The 21,605-nt window shown below is 30.5% G+C and overlaps 1 protein-coding gene across 1 annotated transcript in view; it reads left to right on the top strand.

Annotated features, from left to right (window-relative positions):
* LOC106683182 (uncharacterized protein C2orf81 homolog) overlaps positions 1–19,599 on the top strand; it is a 141,136-nt gene extending 121,537 nt beyond the window's left edge. The window contains exon 5 of the mRNA XM_067049232.1: positions 19,510–19,599. Coding sequence (XP_066905333.1) covers positions 19,510–19,594 — 85 coding nt within the window. The 3' untranslated portion in view covers positions 19,595–19,599. The remainder of the gene's footprint in view (positions 1–19,509) is intronic.
* Positions 19,600–21,605: the final 2,006 nt, after the last annotated feature.

Here is a 21,605-nt window from a genome sequence, read left to right on the forward strand (position 1 = left end):
TATATATATATTAAAACTATTATAATCTACAGAAATAAAGTTGTGTGTGTGTGTGTGTGTCATTTCAAAATTATGGGTTATTTTATGTTACTGAGAGTAAGAAATCCATTTCTCTAGAATGTTCTTGCATCTATGCGTCTTATACCTTCGATTATATATTAATTTGGGGTACATTTAATAAATATTTCAACAAAGGTAATTAGTAAATTACCTCATTTCTCTTTCCCTTAGCGTGTCACAAGCTAGAGGTTACTCATTTCAGTTAATTTTTTGGAAACTACAGTCCAATTTTTTAAAGTTATTGAATCATATTTCGATGCAGAAGAATCTTTGCTAATCAAATTGCACTGAAATATGTCGTTCGTTATGAGTTGTAGGGGATACAACTTTTCTTGTACAAAACTACAAGTGATGGTACTTATCTTCATATACTTAGTTTTTATGAAGAGTAAGAATAGTATTAGTAAGAATAAATTAATAATGAAAGGCTCAATGAAAAAATTAAATAATAATAAGTTCGATCAGGATAATGTCAACAGAAGCCGGCAAGCCTCCTTTTTCCTAATTTCATCAAAACCAAATTCTTCAACGTCGTACCTTACTCAATCTTTTCATAAAATAAAGTGCAATTAAATTAATTATATTTATGATGCACAGTTCAATCAATTCTGTGTTCTTTAGCCGTTTCTTCTTTCTATGATCCTATTGTTGAAAGTAATTCTTTATTTTCAAACTTCAATACTATAAATAATAATGAGGTGTAGATAGTTGACCGTAGATTACTGATTGGAGAAGATGGTCGGGGGGGGGGGGGCGCGGTCAGCAAAAAACAACATAAATAAACAAAAAATATTTATTTATGCCGCCGTTACGACCTGATTTTCAGTTCTTCATCAGAGAGTTGTAGGCAGAGATTTCTACTAAACAGTTTAGCAGAAATCTCTGCCCACAACTCCCTGATTAAGACCTGAAAATCAGGTCGAAACGACGGCATAAATAAATATTTTTTGTTTATTTATGTTGTTTTTTGCTTACCGCACCCCCCGACCATCTTCTCCAAACTATAAATAATAGTACAGTTAGATAAAGAACAAATTTAAATATTGAAATTTCTTATAACAAATGGTAGTTAGCAAACTAAATGAGTTGTATATCTTCTTACTAGAACATTAAATACTATTTGTTTTAAGAAACAGCTATAGCAGGAAACTGTATTGTTAGGAGCGATTTAGGTAGGCAGCGGTATTGTGCCCGAATAGGAAGTGCGTCGGGATCAGAACTTCATCTTAGGAAAGCTTGCCTCCGAGGGGACAACCAAAACGAGCAAGACATTGACTGGTATGGGGATTGTATTTGCCAACAACAAATACCGAATTGACAGGAAATTTTCTATGGTCATATACACGTAACTTCCAAACGAGTGGAAAACGCCGGAAGGAGTTTTCTCTCCTAGCGACGAGGGAAATATTAACAGCTGTCGTTGAGAACTTTCTACCTCGCTGGTCTCTTGCGCAGGTGACGTCACTGGATTCACGGCCTCATGAATATTAAATCATGCCAACCTTAGATCACTCCCTACCTGCGCCATTTTCATTTGCACATCAGACGTGCTGTCTCCAACATCCAAGGACTTTGCTTCCTTTGTCATCTGTCAACAACTCCAGAACAGAAAACAGCGTCGAAGAGATATTTCTATTCACTCAGGATACAACTGTCTTTATTGTATTTATTCTGTATTTTATGTGATAGGAATATTACCTGATTGTATTGAGCAATGTAATATAATTATAATAAGTGCCTAAAAGTGGTCATTACGGGTTTGATCATTCGTTGTCAAGTTATCGCATTTAATACCTTCAGACGCGCACTAGATATGAAACTATAGAAACCTAAATACTTCCATTTAATGACATTTTAAAATAATTTTCGTTTTAAGAAAAATTATGTTTAAAAACAACCTTTTTTGATATTGAAGAAACATATTAGAGCTTTCTTAACAGTTCCAATCAGCCATAGTGTTGGACATTAAATGTTTAAGGAACGTATTAACGTGTTGACCATTAAAAAGTGTATTGTTAAAATAAATATATTGTAGATATCTAACGTTTGAAAGTTAAATATTAAGGTAAATAACATTTAATTTATTATTGCAATCAATAAACACCACTATTATGTTGCTCCATAGTAATATAAGTAAAGAGGATGGAAAAGGATCTTGTATTAAAAAATTAAGTGTGTAGTATTATTTGTCTAACTAAGACATTAAAAGATAATGAAGGAAGTTTTTCCTTTTGTCACACATACTTGACAGTAGTTTTGCAAATAAAGTCATCAGGAAATCCTAATAATGTTATAGGTACTATAAATATATTTATCTAATTTTTTGTAGCTTCGAGTACTGTAGATCACTGTAATCAAGTTATACTTGCTCAAGAAATACAGTAAACTAAACGTACTACAGAAATAACTCTATCTTATACTCCTATTTCTTCTAAGAGATTAAATGTTATTGCATGTCTCCTTAAACATATTAGAGGATTGTTAGTTTTGCCTATAAAAAAATAACTTGATATAATTGTAGGGTGCCTTCTACTTAACATTTGTAGTATATTCAATCCCATTTAACTGCAAATGTCACCAAACTTAAAGCTCTTGCATTTACACGTGTAAACATAAAGGATGTATACTCGAGTTCCATTCAGATGTAGAAGGCACCCGACTACTATACAAACTTTTATTATTTTTTAGAGATATCACTAACAATGCTCTAATATTTTTAAGGAGATGTGCTATAACATACCGTCTCTTAGGGAAATAGGAGAATAGATGTGGTTATTTTTTTTGGTGTTTTTTAATATAAGTTATAATTATAATTTTTTTTCTTAACTCTTCATTACCTTACACGACTTAATATGTTAGATTAATATATTTCTAAAATATATGGCTTTGTAACAGTATATTTTTTTATCTGGAAATCATTTTCAACCTATTAAAAATATGTCTGCTTCAGTTAGAGATAATTTTTTTTTTTTTATAATTAGGTCATAGTTTCATATTTTTATATATTTTTCAGTAACAATAGCACTGGAATATTGTTTATAATTTTTAAAAAATCCTGAAAATAAGAAATTTAAGCCCTGTCAAACTATTTCAACTTAGCTGATATTACAGATCATTTAATTCAACACTAATATACCGAGTGTAATCAACCATCAAAGCCAAGAAAATTATAAAAAGTTTATATGGAGAAAATGGTCTGGGGTTCCAGTCAGCAAATAAGCTATAAAAACTACTATATGAGTACAAAAAATAAGCTAAATTAAGTATAGCGTGTATGGAAAAACAATTTGTTGACAATGGAAGGCACAAGGAAGAAGAAATATGAAGAATGGGAAATGAAGAAAGTAAGAAATATTAGATAGGAGATAAAGCACTGACAGTTAAGAAGGAGGTTCTGACTAAACTGGTTAAATGTTTGGCTGTACTGGTTCAGTGCGGGCTTATCTACGTTAAATAGACAGAACATTGTGACCGTCAAGAAAAATCGTTAAGATAAAATAGCAAACAAGAAATGAAATAAAATTAAAGTTAAGGAGAAAAATTACATAAAAAAGTGTAAAATATGAAACTATGAGAACCAAAAAAAGGTCAGAAAATTGAAAAGTTGAAACGTAGGTACGATTAATAGTTTTTGTTTATTTACTGTCGGTCAGTTATCAATACCTTATTATATTATTAAAAGTTTATGAAATTTATTAGGTTGATTTTTTTCTCGAAAAATCTGCTGTATTTTTTAGATTATATGATTTCACTTTCGGAGGACTTTTTGGTTTTGAGCTTGGCCTATTCACATACATAAATCATTTGCGGACTCAGCTCTTTGGACCCAATGGACCTCAAGAAGTATATTTTTGTTGAAAAATAGGACCCGAAATTTTTCATGATTGCATTACTTCCCCTTTCTATATACAAGTATCGGATAATATATTAGGTAGGTGAAAGTAAAAAATCAGAATTTTAAATAATTATACATCGAATTTTCTGTAAAAAAAATTCAAAAGCTTTATCTGTTTCCCCCTGAACAATATTAAATATTACTGTCCAAAATGAATTATTTCTAACTAAGTCGTGTGTATCGCTCCGGAACGAAACATTGTTTTTTAATTGTCCTATACAAATACAGGCCCTTTTTCAAGTAAAAATATTTTGAGTGGTGTTTATTTAATGAAATGGACAATTATTTTCATTTTTTAGAAATCCATTTTCAACAGTTCATTTCCCAGAGTTATACAATATTGTTTGGAGGCCCGTTGTGTCCAGAATAAATCATAAGAATATATATTATAATAACTCAGACTTTCTATGTTAATATATCAAGTGAATTTATTGTCTTCTTGTTGTGACCGTCTTTTTGGAGGCGAATCGTAAATCATCTGAAAAATTCAGAATAGGTCTATATAGTTATTTCCTCTTGGAATAATGTTGCATGACATCAACTTATTAAAGTGTATATAAAACCCGACCGCTGTATATTCGCCTCTAATTTATTATTCTTTAATAAATAAATTAAAGTTTCGTACTTTATAAAGAATCATATGTCAAGGTTGTAAAAATATTGATTAAATAAATTATAATAACCGATCTTAAAATGTAATAATTTACTAAAACATATTGATATGATCAAATTATGGTTATATTTTATTTTCGGTTCAATATTTGTAAGAAAATCGCTTTTCAAACTTATTATTAACTTTTGTTGATAGAAAAAAAATGTTAATAGGTGGAACTAATTCTCAGAAAGTTGATGTTAAAATTTATTTTGACTTTGTGTCTTTTTGTAATACTATAAAAGTAAAGAAACTCCAAATGTAACTAAAAAAGTATAGATTTTTTTCTTTTTTTTTTAAATTTGTGATATTAATTTATAGAAAATTTCAAGCTGAAAAAGATTTAAAATAAATAAGCCTAAAATTTTCCCTCATTTTTCATTAAAATTTGAGTCATCATTGCGCTCTTTACGTTTAATTTTTTTTTGGAAAGAAAATAACAAGATATCAACATTATGTGAATTTATTTTGGGAAATAAGATAGAAATCGTTTCTCTTTCGAATATAAATATTAAAAAGTACTTTACTTTCCAACTTCAAGTTTAACGTTAAAATTGAAAAGACCTCTCTAGGTCTGACAGTCCCTGAGATATTAGCCAAAATAAATTTCTTTTTAAAATTATATCTCTAGATCTATTTGATGTATTGGTGTTTATTTGCTCTCTAATTGAATACAGCAAATAAACAAGAGTGTGAAAAACCAAAAGATTTTCCTAAGAAGATGTTCGTAATATTTGCCGAAATAATTTTTAAAAAATTTTATTTCACGTTATTAAAAAAAAGTAATAATCAACGGTTGAAATAATTAACCGTAAAGAATTATGAAATTGTTATCTCCGTAAGTATAGAAGTTCTTGCTTCTGTGAGAAGGAATTTAGTGGATAAGTATAAAATCGATAGTCTTAATTTTATCAACTCCATTTATTACTTTTGTTACGCTATAAGAATATAGTTAATCCGACTGAACTCCAATTTGAAAGAAAGTTGAGGATTAATAAAAAGTCTGTTATATTGTTTTTCCAACTCTATTCACTGCTATTGCTTATCCCTGTGGACTAGTAAATTCCTGGACAGCTTATCCCGTTTGGTTTATTCTCAAAGGAGAATTCATTAAACTTGAAATTAATGGAGTTGTGTGCCAGACATGCAGATCTGTATAAAATGAAGAGTTGACTGGAAATGTAGTTTTCTGAAAATAAAAATGCGATTTCCTGTACCGAGCCGGCTGGTCTCTGGATCCTCGTAGCAGTAGACAATAAAGCTTCCGATTCACGGCCTTCAAAGTCAATCGAGGACCAGTTCTAACCCGGCAGCTACTGGTTCTTCCTCGGTCAGTAACTCGACAATTGGCTTTTGCCTATTTACGTATAAATTCTTGAAATTCCTTTTAATACCTCGTTATGAAATGGGATGGAAAAATAAATGGATAGAATTTGGAATAAATGATGTTTTTCTTAACCAGCAACCATCACTATCTCATTCTAATTTAAATTAGGCCATTCAATATATGATTTTATTTATTTTTTTAGGTTCAAGTCGGCCATAAATCTACCGTAACACACTTAATTTCGATCTTTTATAGCCAACCTATATTCATTAATTGTCACAGTTCGTGTTCGTAATAATGATGGGTAACATTTTTATAGTAATTATTCGGGTTTGCAAAATATATTTGCGCTAACGCGAGAAGGCCGAATTCTAACTTACTCTAATACTCTTTCACTATTCCACTTATCAATCTCCTCTACTCTTACTCAGTTCAGCGTTCACTTATTTGGCCAAGAATGTCTTGTTTGTATCTACAGGTAGTTACATTAGACCTCCAAGAGACAAAATTTACTGGTATTTCGAATTAAGGCGGCTTAACATAACAGTAGGGTCACAATCCTTTACAGCTTATATCAATATGTTCCAATATGTTATGTGATCGGCACATCTTTGACAATGATCTTCAAATGTTCATATATCAAATGTGTATATATATATATAATCTAGAGATAAACATTGGAACGAAATTTTTGCCTATGTATATTTGACCATGCTGCACACAAATATGATCCTATCTCTAGGGTCTTTCTTTTCCTTTAACTTAAAATCTTGCGTCGACTTTTTAATGACTAGAACCCAATAATTTTTTATTTAATTTTTAAACTCCAATAATTTCTTCACCTACTTTATTTTCAATATTAATAATGTACGTTTATATTAAAGTAGAGTATCTTCTGCATATGAAAATTTCTTATAATTATCTAACTGAATAAGGACAAACTGAATCCAATCTTTCTCAGAATACATGGCATTCCTCGTTCTGTTAAAAGAATAAAAGATTTTTTTTTTAATTTGTGTTAATATTTATAAATTATTTAGTTCGAAAACCTTATTGTTTTGCCTGCAATTACAACTACTAAAAAACCTTGTCCTTATAACTCGGTGAGGTAATGGACCGTGCCTATTAGAGTATGAATAATGATCAGTAATCGGGCGCCATTTGACAGTAATGCCCCAGGGGGAACAGTTGACAGAACCGCAAAGTGCTGAGCAGATTTCACGACCCAATGAGACGATAAAACATTCAGAATCGGCGGTAATTGCAGAGGCGATGACTGCAGACCTAACGGTCGGACGGGACTATTAGAGTAAGGAGGCCATCCATCAGGGCGGAGGGTCCCAAGTCCGATGGGGTCCAATGTGTCTCATCGTCGGGCTTAATGGGATTCTTCAAGCCTAATTCATTATCTTATACTAAGTTTAGTGCTTCTATAAGATTCGGATTTTCTTTAATTGATTGTGTTTTAAGTTTATTTTAGGAGTTGCTCTTAGATTGCCTTCCAATTTATGGATTCAAACTTCAAATTTTTTTAATTTGTTCAAAATATTTGGTGTTTTTTAAAAAACTTGTCTGTATGTTGCACGGGTGATGAATTCGTTTCTGCAAAGTATTTTCCTAGTCAGTATTGTTACGAAAGAATTGGGAAATAGTTTGTAATCAATAATAAGAATTGACATTACTGCTTAATATAATCATATATGTGAGATATTATGACAAGGAATTTTTTTAAAAAAATACAAAATCCCTATATCAGCGACGTAACCGAAACGTCCTCTTAATTAAACAATTGGTGCTGGCAGAAGTTCGGTTATATACATGACTTTTTATGTTAAGACAAAATGTTATTTCTTAAATAATACCTCCAAGACGGAAACTCGAATTTATTGTTATTGCCTCTGATTATGGGTTTAAAAATAAAAAAATAACTGATTTATACATTGAAGTAAAAAAATTAAGTTTCATAGTGTTTCACTTTAATATAAAGTATTACATTATTATAATATTAAATATTATAAATGTAATTACAAGTTGGCCTCCTACTTCGTCGGAAGAATAACTCATTAAGTTTTTTTTTTTCGTTTAACGTGGTGTTGAAATGAAATGTGCCTATAATGTTGTTAGGATGGGTAAAGAACGAATTACCGTTCTAGGGATCGACCAAAACGACTATGAGAAGAGTCTTTTACACCCGACCTTAAGAATTTTAATTTTGAGGGAGTGTGCTCGAGATAATAATATCCCTTTAATTGCATCCCAAACTCTTTAATCCCATATCACAACCCTCGACCAATGGTTTCGGAATCGGATTAAAATAAATCCCAACAAATCACCTTTACCCTTCGTCGTAAACCTCCTGTCCTAAATGTGTCCTAAAGTATACATCGATAGTATTCCTCTTACCTCTGTCGAAGAGATTCGCTACCTTGGACAATATTTGGACAAACGATTAATTTGGAACCCTCACACAAGACTGTGATTCACACAACAGACCCAAAACTGCACATCGATTCCAACTATTACAGCGCTTACTAGAGAAACGGTCTAAACCTCCAATCAAATTCCAAAAGACTGATTTACATGTCAATTATAGGGCCTATCTGGACATACGGAGTTGAGCTTTGGGGCTCCACTAAACCTTCGAATTCCTATGCTATCCAATCCTTATATTCCAAAATCCTTCGTAAAATCCTCAATGCTCCTTACTTTATCACAAATAAAATCATACATAAAGACCTTGATGTTCCGTACGTAACCGATTTAGCCCGAAGCAAATATCATTTCTTCCATTACAAACTTCCTAACCACCCAAACCCACTAGTTCTCACATTGGTTCCTCTTCTATTCCTGACAATCCTCCGAGGCGCCTGAAAATAAGATGGCATAGAGACCGTCAAATGTAGAAATGTTTTTGGTGTTCTACCAATGTATCATTCCATTGTAATCTAAGATGAAATTTACTTGATGTACTTTTATGTAAATAATGTTGATTTCAATAAATAAATAAAAAAAAAAGTTTTTAGGGAATTTAGAACGTATCTACGTATGTCAGAATAATTGATGTTATCATCATCTTACTTTTTAGTTCTTTAAATTAATATTTATAATTGTATTTAAACAATTAGCTTAATACTCAGTTTGGTTTCAATAAGCAGATTCATCATTATGTCCGAGTATGTTGTATCGTACATTCTTTTCTCATATTGGACTTGACATAAAATGCTCAGATCACTATCACAATACATATTCTTGCAATATTGTTGACTAAAGTAGGATGAATTTACCACCAGAGTTCTGGTTTCTTCAACAATGACCAATGCTTAGATAACAATTAGGTAAATTGTTAATTATGGGAGATAGTTGACCGTGGATGATGTACAAGGAGAAAATGGTTGGGGGTGCGGTCAAAGTGAAACACAAATAAGTTGGTGTAACCTATTTAATTGTGCCTAAATAAATTACACCAACTTATTTGTGTTTCACTTTGACCATACCCCCAACCATCTTCTCGTAGGTAAATTGTTACTCTAGCAATACTTGGGTAGTCCCTGTCTCTGGCGAATACCTCATATTTACATTATGTGAACACTTTATTGTTCTATATTGCAACGAACATGGCCCTCCATTGTTCCACATTACGATGACATAAGCCCTACGGGAAGCGGACCACCCCCTGCAGATGCAGCCTAATCCTGCACAACACCGGTCTTCGGTGGCCATCAATATTGATTCATCAATTTGTATTGACGGCCAAGGGAGAGGGGTGGACTCCTGGTATAGGACAAGCATAGAGAAACATTAATGTAAATAGGCTTTGTAGGTTATTGATGTAACGAGGACAAATAGACCGTGCTTGCTCTTCCTCTCAAATGGTTCCTAATGTTATCTATATCTGCGAGGACTTCTTTGCTACTCTAAATGTGTTATTGTATTGTGTATAGTTGATACTAAGCGAATAATTTAACTTATATTTTGGTTTAATATATTTAGTAATTTTAATCACCCTTTAAAATTTGAAATTCTACTTTTGAACATCTATTAAATCTAATAGTTGTGTAAAACATTTCGATGTTCTACCGTCCTTAATAACTACTATGTTATTTTTATTTATTTATTTATTTTTTTTAAAATAGGATCCTAAGACACAGGTCACTTCGTTATCCTTTGAACTCGTAATTTTTAACTGTTATTTTGTTTTATAATGTTGAACGATAGAGGTTTTATAGCAAAAATTTTGCTATTTTATAAAGATAAAAAAAAATGTATCAGATTTCTGATGACAAAAGAAAAAATAAATAATTTTTTTTTTAGGGTTGTAGTCCTTTAAGGCTGTGAACCGAATCGATCATAATTGTATTTGTATCTATACATGGCTTTTATTGATTTTTACTAAAAAAAAGTTTATACTTTTCCAGTAAATACCTTTGTTTATTTCGGAAATAAAATTATATAACCAAAGAAATGCAGGGAAAGGGTTTATTAAGGTAAGAAACCTTTGTAATCGAAAAACACAAAAAAATATTGACATTTAATGGTAAATTATGGAATGATTATTTGAAAAGTAATTAGATTTCTTACATTTGTAATGTAGTGTATTATAATTTGTATACGTGTTTCTAAAATTATACCCAAATATTTTAAAATTCCCATGAAGAGTAAGGTTCCCATGAAAACCGTTCAGGTTGTATTGTATTCATCTATGTACTTCTCAAACATTCTAGATGGTCATTTGAAGATAAATGAGTGCCCTACAAAGCTACATAAAAAAAGCAAAAATAATTCATAGTGGAACTTATTAATTTTTACTATTGGCGATGATATAAGAAAACAATATCTGCATTGCTCTTAGTATAGGAAGTATGTTTGTACTTTCTAAATATTTTATTGTTTGTTATTAATTGATAAAAGAAATATTTAATTCAAATAATAAGGAATTATTAAGTAGAAAACTATGATCATTAAAGATGCAATATTAAGTCTTCTTAATACACCAAAACTGTAAATCTATAAACTATTTATGGAAAGTCAGAGCATCCCGAACCAAAATCATTTGTGTGTTTGGGACAGCAGGTCTCAAGGATAAATTCCCATCGTTGCTTGCTTCTAGGACGGTTATAGGGGTAAGTGAAGTTAGATTGTAATTGTGACTGAAGGTTAGAATGATCAGGTACTGATGAAATTTGATGTGAAAACCAAAGTTATAATACTCGTTTTATATTACTACAATTACATATCATATTTAAATTTTTTAGGTAATTAAAATGTTTTTTATTAAATCATCATATTTCTTGGTTCCCATTTTGTGCAAATTTATTATTTATTTGGCTGAGAAATATTTCTATTCCCTTTAAAAGAATTATATCCCTTTTTAAATTATTGTCAGCCTATAGCTCGTACCCTTGCTTCATGGTCATTAGACCCGAACAGAAACAACACTCAGTTTTCTGAATAGCCTTTCAAGTCACTTCATTTGTGACAAATGTGATTTTTCCACGTCAGTGATGGGGTATTCATTTGTCATTGCCAAAGCGGTTTGTGTTTTTTTTTCTCTCGTTTTGTTTCGAATTTTCTTCATTTTGTGGACATAACATTTTTTATTCCAGCTTTTATCCTCTTCTACAAGTATGCGATTAAAGAGACCTTTTTATTTTTAAATCGATCCTCCTCAAGTGTTTTTCAGGATTCTTTAAGTAAAGAAATACGTATTTGAAGGTACTGTGTAACGATTTTTTTTTTTGTTCACGAAAAGAAAATCTTTTTTTTTTTTAGGTTGTAATATAAACAACCCAAGATTCTTATATTTTTTATTTATATCCTTTTTTTTATATTATATTCCTTTATTACCAGATCGGCCTGCTGGGTGTTATAACCATTTAATATAACGGTTGATAGATGTAGGGCTATTTAGAAAAAAAGATATTCCTGAATGGATATATGTTACAATTATTAGTAATTAAAATAAATAAGTAAGAACTAAATAATCACTATAATTAATCATATTAGATAATACAAATAAAATGTATTGGAAAGTATATATATTCTTTTTTTTTATTGTTATTTTGCTTTAAGATTCATATTTTAGGGTTTCTCATGTCATGTAATCGGGAATGGTCGTGCAGTCTCGGCATTTCTCGTTCGAGTCAAAATAGATTCATATATTTTTCCTTTTTTCTTCTTTAGTTATTCATAAAATTTATTTAATACTTTTTATTAATACATTATATATAAACAAACAAAATTAAAGATACTTTACTGGAAGGTTTTTTTTTTTTTAATTTCGGATTTAAGCACTGTTAGTGTATTTCAATGAAGATAAATTATCTAATATTAAAGAATACTTTACTAAGTTTAATCAAAATCGTTTGGACGGTTTTGGTGGAAATCGAGAAAAACTGGAAAAAATCTATTCTATAAAGTGGCATTTCCGCTGGGTCGATTTCAGCGAAAAAGTTGCTCCTACATCCCAGGTGATAAATGTGATTTTTCCACGTTGTAAGAATATTTCGAAAATTTGAATTCGAAATATTTCAGGATTGCAATACTTTTTCTAATTATATATCTCATATATGGGCTCTACTTTCAAAATGAGATAAATCCAAATACTTACTGGGTCAATCTAACATTTATTTCCTTGTGATTAATGAGATTTAATCCTGGTAAGTATTATCTTCCTATTGAAATCATAAGACATTTTTTATGTCTTTTGAAACATTTTACAATTTGGATTTATACCATTTTGAATATCAACGCCTCGTATATTGGTAATTGAAGATCAAACATAGAACATTTTGAAACTTAAACTCATCCTCTATTCATTTCTCGCCCTAGATAGTTCCTATAATCCAATTTTGAAAAACAAATTTCTTGGAGGAAAACCCATATTGATTTCGACTTGTACAGTTTGTAAAACAGTTAATCTATTTTGGCCATTTTCTGACTTCTTTGCTTGCATGTTTTTTCCATCCACCCTAGAAATGAGAGAGTAGTGAATAGTATTAGTACGTAGACACTATTGTTAGCAAACATAATACAGTATATAATAAAACTACTATACAGCCATTTTTTTTATCGAACTCTCCTATTTTGTAAACTTGACTCATTAAATGTTCTAAAATTGTCAGTTATTTAAGCATTAAAAGAAAGCTTAACTTTAATTAAGTTTGAAATATATCGTGAAAATAAATACATAGAGTATAGAAAGCAGAAAAACATTGGATTTCGGAAAAAGTACTGGTTAAAAGAGAGGAATTTTAATGGGCGTAGAAAAAAAGAGAATAAAAACTTAAGAGAACAATGGAAGACAGAAGAACAAAGAACATGATATGAATAACAAATTCATCTTAGGCTCTGAAGGCTCTCCGATGTTAGAAATTTATTATTGCCTATTATCATTATAAACATAAAATAAAAATGTGCAATAAACTTCAAAGGAGCTGCCTTTTTGAGAACTCAGTAAAAATTATAATGGAAAGCATCATTTTTTCTTTTTTTTCATTAGTCGTGACTTATCTGGAATACTTTCATCTGATTTTTTTAAAAAGCTGGTTATTATTTCAGTTACAATTTACAATTGTTGAAGATTAAACGTTTATTTATTTAAATTAAACAAAGGATGGAGAGTTTGAATCGCGTTAGTTACCTCAACCGATATTTTCTGTAATTTTAAAAGAATGATTGGACAGCTTAAAAGTTTTAAAAAAGAAATAGTTTTTATAACATTTATGCTAATGAGATTAAATATTAGTGTCATTTTTATTTTGCTTCTAAATGTACGATTGAAATTTGATATATTCTAATCATTTATTTAATATTAGTCTAGGCTTATGGAAATTACTTGGAACATTTTAGAAAAATATAGAAATAACACTTAATTACTTAAGTTTTTTTGAAATAGTGATTATGAATTAAAACGTTTTAATTTTTTTTTCCGAAATGAAAAAAAACAAATACCTTTAAGAAACCTCTTTTAAAAAAGGGATATTTTATTTGTTTCTGTCCATTCCTTTTACATGATAGTCACGAATTTCAAGGTAACCTATAACTTTTATTTTATTTTTCTTCTGAAGTATAAAAAAAGCACTCTGACAACAATTATCTTTTTTTTTTTTTTTTTTTTGTGATACTGAAAAAATGTATTATTTTATTAACATATATCATGCATGAAGGTCAGGAGTCCCGTATCTTGTACTGCCTCTTGAAAAGTTGTATGAGAAGATAATTTGTTTATGAACCGCTTTATTTTTTCTCTTTTCTTGCTCCCCCGAACCCATTCGGTTGACTCACAGATACAGTATAGCGGAATAAATAATTATCTGCTACTGCCCGATTCGAACCCTAGTCCTTGGTTAGTAGCATACTCACTGAGCCACCCTCATCCCATTTGATTTTAATAGTGATATTAATTTTAAAATTAGTAACAAATTACGTTCTTTTAAAAGAGGAAATTACCGACAATTTTGATTCTAGAGATTTTTTTTTTAATTTGCATCGTTTTGAGTTATATTTTCGGAAAAATATTAGGGAATATTATATTATTACATGAATGAGCGGACAGAGTTTAATTTAAGTACTTAAATTAACCAAATATACAAAAATCAGGCAAAAGTATTGAAAATTACGATGTCTCTGCTTGTTAAAAAGATCTATTTCTTTTCCATTCTGACTCAGTGCTTTGAACTAGTTTCCATGACTAAAGGCTCACTGAAATGAACTCTTCTATCATACGATCTTCATGATACAAAAAATTGATTCAGAAAACTACCTCAATTTTTTTAACAATTAATTACTGCCCATCTTAAATCTATACCCTATAATTATTAGAACATCTGGTGAAAAAGGTTGTGTAGGTAGGAACTGTATTTTAAAATGAGTGGATGAGATAATATTTACATTTTCTTTTAGCTCCTGGTCTTATATAAAAGGAATCTAATGGAGGTTATTAATGACCAATGAGATATGAGACAGCTAATATTTAGTGCTCTCTTCTAGTATTTCTAAATGCTAATGCAGTTTTACATTTAATTATAGCCCTTGCCTCTCCCCTTTTATTTTTCCTTCTTCTTCTTCTTCTTTTTCTTATTGGCCACCTATACGACTGATTGATATTCCCATCGTGGAATGAAGGACCCTCATGGCGGATAACAAACGAGGCATTACAGATCGCTACCGAATTCGCTACACGTCGCCTCATTGTTGTCTTATCTTTGTCCCTTTCAGGCCCTTAATGCCCGCCCTTTCCGAAATTCCGGTCTCCTTGTTCTCTTTGAATAAAGTAGCCCGGCATTAGCTGAATATCCCCTAATTATTTATTCTCCCCCCGGGTTATTTCCTCCTTTGTTTTACTGGCTATCCGTCGAATGATCTGTTGAAGAGAGGCATTGTACACAATCCTCTTAGCGACTGACGCTGTATTGTTGGAGATTATTGGCTTTATATAACATAAAATTGTATTTGCCTCTGGCTGGAGATTGAAGATTTTCTAAGAAATATTGCTTGTTAACGCCATAATATAATTACCTTGTAAATAGTATTTGAGTTTTATTAGTATTTAATTTAGTTACATTTATTTTTATTTGTATTGTTTTATTTAGATTTAGTTATTTGAAAAGAAAAAAAATAAGTAATTATAATTGTTTGTTATAATGAGTAATAGAGGCAGTTGCTAAGGGTTGATAATCGTCGCTAAGAGGTTGCCTAGCAACGGGCCGACCATCTTAGTTTTTTAGGGCAGTTCTGGCTAATTAGTGGCCATGATAGCGTCTCAGCAGCCCTGTCTGCGTTTATAGTTTAATAGTCTAGACATTTTTTGAGTGTTTTAGTCGTCATAACAGTTAGGAATTAGACCACTTCTGTGTTTCGATTTTAATATGAGTTCCGGATAATTAGTGGCCAGGAACGTGTGTAACCATCCCTGTCTCCGTTCATTTTGTCGGTTCACATAACACAATAATACGACTTTTGGAAGTTGGGACTATACCAACTTTGGACCATTACAGCGGTGTATTGAGCTACAGAGCTGCGACCTACACATCTCGGCAGCATTCTTCCTCTGACCTATCGGAGTGGAGCAACCTTTCGTCGTGCAGTATTTATTTTATATATTTATTTGTTAGTTTATTTGTAAATTAGTTTATTGTCATTTTCATAATTTATCTAACTATTCTATTTTTACTTGTATTCATTATTATTCATCTTTTGTTTATTTTAGTTTTAGTTTTTAAAATGTTTAAATTAAACCAAATAAATGTTTAATCCGAGCCAGTTTGCTTTTGTTCATTTTAAAGGCTTCCAACAAAAAGACATAGTCGATATGAGGTGGCTTAACATTGCTATTTAAATATTTTTCATTATATATTTGTGAACTGTTTTTTGTATATCTGAAAAAAATCTTTTCATAGTTTAGAAATAAATATATTATTCAGGTTAAATACTTCATCATGTTTTTTTTTTTATGAATATTGGGAAATATATTGGAGTTCATCGCCCTATTCACCTCTTTTTAAAAAATTTAGAATAAATTATTACGATACATTTATAAACAATTTTGTAGTGATTTTTAATTGTTTATGAATTGGTGAAATTCTTATTTTATTTATTATATCAAAAAATAAAATTAAAATAAAGGATTAAAGAACTTCTTTTAATTTTAATTTATATTTTATATACATAAATAAAAACCTACGTTCGTGGTTTGTATTTTATTATATAATCCATTTTTGTATTAATTAGGGCTTAGGTTGGCCATTTTTGCCTATTCTTCTTTCACAATATACCTACAGAAAAATATTATAATGTATTCTAATTTCGAGGTTAAATTGATTTCGATAAATAAGGAATTGGATTATACTTATATTTTGAAAGAACTGCACTTCCTGAAAAATTGTACCTTATCAAATAATTGCTGAAAGGTTTCTTTATCGCGACTAATATCATTTAAAAAAAACGACCCTTTGAACTTTTTCTCGTAATATTGAAGGAACATATATAAACCTACGGTTTATTGTTATAAACCTGAACAATGGTTATCAGTTAATATAGGTTAATGAGGTGGCCCGAGTGGTGGTGAAGAAAGATACAAACAATAACAGAAACAACTATTTTCTAGTTTCTGTATGCTTCTTGACTGCCACCCACCTTCCTAAAAAAAATAATATTAAGACCAGCCTTATTTCGTCATGGGTAATGGAGACGTATTGCAGATATATTATATATTGTATATAGTTCGAATAAATTATTCACCAACGAAAGAAGTTACTGTTGTGGTCAATAGTGGTTCAAAAAGTAGGAGAGAAACTATTTATTAGTGTCCAATAATTTTTATATCCTTTTTTAAACTACTCGAACCATATTATTCATACAATTAATCACATACGGTCAAATAATAATCTTCGGTCCAATCCGATTGGAATATTAATTTTGCTTATTAACAGGAGTACTGGGCAACAAGGGTCGATTGGCGTTGCTAACCGTTAGTGGTTTAAAGAGGTGGAGCGATCGGTTCATCATTATGTTAGGACTAAATGCGGCAACATTGCCTTACGTTTTATTTCGTGATGGCTACTGTAGAAACTTAATTTAAACAATTAATAAAACAATGTAACAATAATAATTAAAATGTTACCTTTAGCAGAGTTCGATAATGTAAAAAATATACCCATGGGCCAAATTGTTTGGAATATTGGTGAAATATGTTTTCTTATGTGTAAGAAGGTGAGAAGATTGCCTTGTTACGCATCCTACGAGTGTCGAAGGGAGATAAGCGATGCGTGTGTTTCCTTAGGTAGGGAGGCCACCGAAGTGCTCGTAAATCATCTTAAATGGAACTGTGTTCTTAAGAATTATTACTTTATTAATATGATTGCTTCTGCAAACATGCTAGCGCAGGAAAGCATCCCCCAACCTCGAGTGAAAATCATATCATTTTTAATAATTTGAGCAAACCTTATTATTTTATTTTTTATTTTGGATTCTTTCGAATCTAAAGTTTTATAGTTTTATTTCCACACGTCATATTGTTAGAGAAAATCACGATATATATCGATTGTTACACTTATCTATTTTGAATTAAACAGTCGTTGATGACAACACGGGCAATACAAGCATGTACGTGGTATTAGTACACGGGTAATGCTTGATAAATATGGAACAGAGGTATGTTTTGCTGATGTTGTTATCGTGTTCGGCTTTCAGTCCGTGACATTTCTATCACACATACGATTACTGCAATCATCTATTGTTGAATTTCCAAATTAATCTGATTAAATCAAAATGGAAAATCCACTAAAATTTACGAACATAATCGTCATTAGATAATAATGGAAACTAACTTTTCTAATCGGGTAATTATTTTTATATAAAGACTCTAAACAATTTTATCAGATAAAACTATGAGTTGGGACCAGTTTTGGACTAGATCAAGACTTATTTGAGGCATAGGATTGAGCTAGATGATGTACTGTATCTTATTTTTAATTTACAGTGCACATTTATTTGAAAATATGTGAAAGATGATGTGTAGGAATATATCATTGTGATGTTTTATTTTGTATCAGGAGAAATTGGTGGGTCTTCTTATTAATTATTGATGCAGTTTGAACTAATTTGATTAGAAATTTTATGTATTAGATATATTTTTAATTATATCTATATTTGGTCCAGTGACTCGATCAGTGGACAATTATGATATTTATTTTATTTAAATCATAAAAAAAAAAAATGTTTTCAAGATTGACAATCATTTCATTTCACTTGCAGTTTTATTATAAACAACTCTTTTGCATTTTTTTTTAAAGAGGGGTACATTTTTATTATTTACTATCAATATGAAAGTCTCAGGAAAAAAATATTGATATGAAGCCTAATTTTTTAAATATTTAGAACATGCAGTTTATATATATATATATATATAGAGAGAGAGAGAGAGAGAGAGAGGGAGAATACAAGTACATGTTCTAATTATTTAAAAAATTAGGCTTATTAAAACCTTTTTTCTTAATCTTTTTTTTATTATTAATTGATTATGCGTTTTGTTTTTCGTTTTAATCTTATAAACAATGTAACAAATTATATATACTCAAATATTGTGTACTGTAAACATATAATATATGTGGTATGCCTTTCATGGCATGGGACATGTATAAAGGAAATAAACTATCTCTTTATGGTAACCCCGTTAAGAGAAAAAAGATATATATATATATATATTTTAAAGCTGTATTTTATTTTTTCTCCATAGTGGTTATTTTTTGTAGGGGGAAGAAGAATTTTCTCTTTTCTCCCAACTCCTGTGGATCCTCTACTGGTTTATTTACGTTCTAAGTTTTTAAATATACTTCAAGTTTAAATTATTTTCTGATTCATTATTTAATATATTTTTTTACCTTAATGAGTTCGATTTTGAAAGAGTTTTTATAATTCATACTTCTCGGTTTTCATTGACAATGCCCATTGTCTGCAATGATATTCCCACCAGAAAATCTCATTAATCATCTACCATTGCTATCTGCTTTCCCTTTTTCAACCAAAATGCCCGTCAATGTACTCAGTAAACTGTCAATGCTCTGTCCTTTGTTTCAGATATTCAAACTCCAAACTGATGCAGCCTCTGATATTTATATCAGAAATGATGATCTTATTTTGCTGCAAAGTTGCTGTCACGTAGGATGCTAGAGGTTGGTCTGCATGCTTTGACATTTTTGCATGTTTTACCTTATTTTCGCATGTGAGGTTCGACTGGTCGTGGTTTGTCATCAACTTTGAAGGGTTGATTCACGCGATTTCTTCATATTTACCTTTAAACTATAATAGTTTTGCTCATGAAAATAAAATTACATATAAACATTTTCAATTCAAGTTATTGATCATTTATAATGTTAGGAATTATATCCTGTGAGACATTAATATATAAAGCTATGGTTAAATATTTTTGATAAGCTTGGGACCTCTAACGATCGAATTTTTAAATGCTTATTATTTATAAGTTTAAATGATTATTATTTTGTAAGGAATACTTTTACTCTTTTTCATAAACAACCTACAATTTTATAAAGAAGTCGATGGTGCATAGTAATAGAATGTTTGATTTTCGGTTCATTATTTTTTTAACCAGTTTACTCCGAAATTAATTTCAATATGGGTCATGCTACATGTACTTTATCGCGCCGAGTCTAGTAGTGAAGTAGGTTTGGTGGTAGAAGTAACACAAATGACATCAGAATCCACTAATGTCAGTACAAGGGTCTCTAATCGAGTATTTCAAAAAGCATAGATGTTTAGGAATGATAAAAGACTAACTTGAATAGAAATAACAAGTAAAATTATATTCTTGCTCTGGGAATTGTGCAATCTTAGACAATCGAAAATCTGACCAATGAGCCCACTTTGCCAAAAATGTAAAAGTTTCAGTAGAGCCTGAGAAGTATTACATTAATAAAATGGGAGCTCAAGCCAAAGAAAATACTTTTGATAGATTAGTAGAAGAATTGGAATAATATAAAGTCTAAATCATTAGAAGTTATTCCTGAGAACAGAATTTTTAGTATGATTTCTCTTACCATCTTACAGTAAAATATGACTTCGTTCAAAGTTTTTGATTACATGCCGTTTCTAGTACTTCGTAGAACCATTTAAGCTATTTTAGCTTAGCTAGACTGAACATTTGAAATAGTTGGGGCACCAATGAAATCATGGTACGAAATATTGATCCCCTAAGTGCGTTAGAAGCTGGGCCCCTGACTGCCCCCTAAGATCGACAATCCCACCCTAGGTTAGGGAGGGCCTTGCTTTATATCCGATAAAACATTCAATTGGGCCCCCTTCCCTCTTCATATTGATTCCTACCAAAGGCCCGCCGGTCCTTGATTCCAGGTGCTGATGGATTATATAGGGTGGAGTCCGGGTGGCAGATGAGGACAATATGAGTGAGGGAAAATTAAATTAAATTCTATAACATACAAATGGTGTTAATATATTTTTCTTCTGTGGTGGTTGGATTCCCCAGCATAAAAACCAATAGTGGGGAATCGCTTCTAATAAAATGTAATATTCAAATCTTAATCAGATGATTGAGTATTAAATGGTACCAATATCGGAGAAAGTGGTATATCCTTTAATTATATCATTATGACGAGATTCACGAAAAAAAACCGTTAAATATCTCTAATTATTAACGAATAGTTGATAAGATAGATGATGGTGTTAAGTTGATTTAAATTAAAAATTAATAAAATTATAACGAAATAGGGTGATTTGACTGTTATTAATGACCTTGGCAGAATAGCCTGTAATACGTTTTAAATAATTGGATGTGAGGTATAAATTTATATTTAAGATTGTCCTTGAGGATGGCCAAATTGGCCGAAACGTTGGACTGTTCATAACATTATAAAGAGAGTTGAGAATTAATTGATTCAACAATAAATACCAATCTCAAGAATTTTAAAAGATCATATATATATATATATACAAATTTTTAATATAAAATTTTAGTAGGGTACCCAAATCACACAATTCTGCATCGAGTTGAAATTAATTCTCGCTCGTTTCAGAACATATATTTATATCTTATTCACTTTATATGTTAAACATTATTTTTTTCTAAAATCTTTGGCTTTCCAACGGATTAGTCTATATTACTATTCCTATTTCCGGATATGTGTTTTGATCCCGAAAAA

Source organism: Halyomorpha halys, unplaced genomic scaffold (assembly GCF_000696795.3).
Source record: "Halyomorpha halys isolate HHAL.00 unplaced genomic scaffold, Hhal_1.1 Scaffold472.1, whole genome shotgun sequence".
Lineage (NCBI taxonomy): Eukaryota > Metazoa > Arthropoda > Insecta > Hemiptera > Pentatomidae > Halyomorpha > Halyomorpha halys.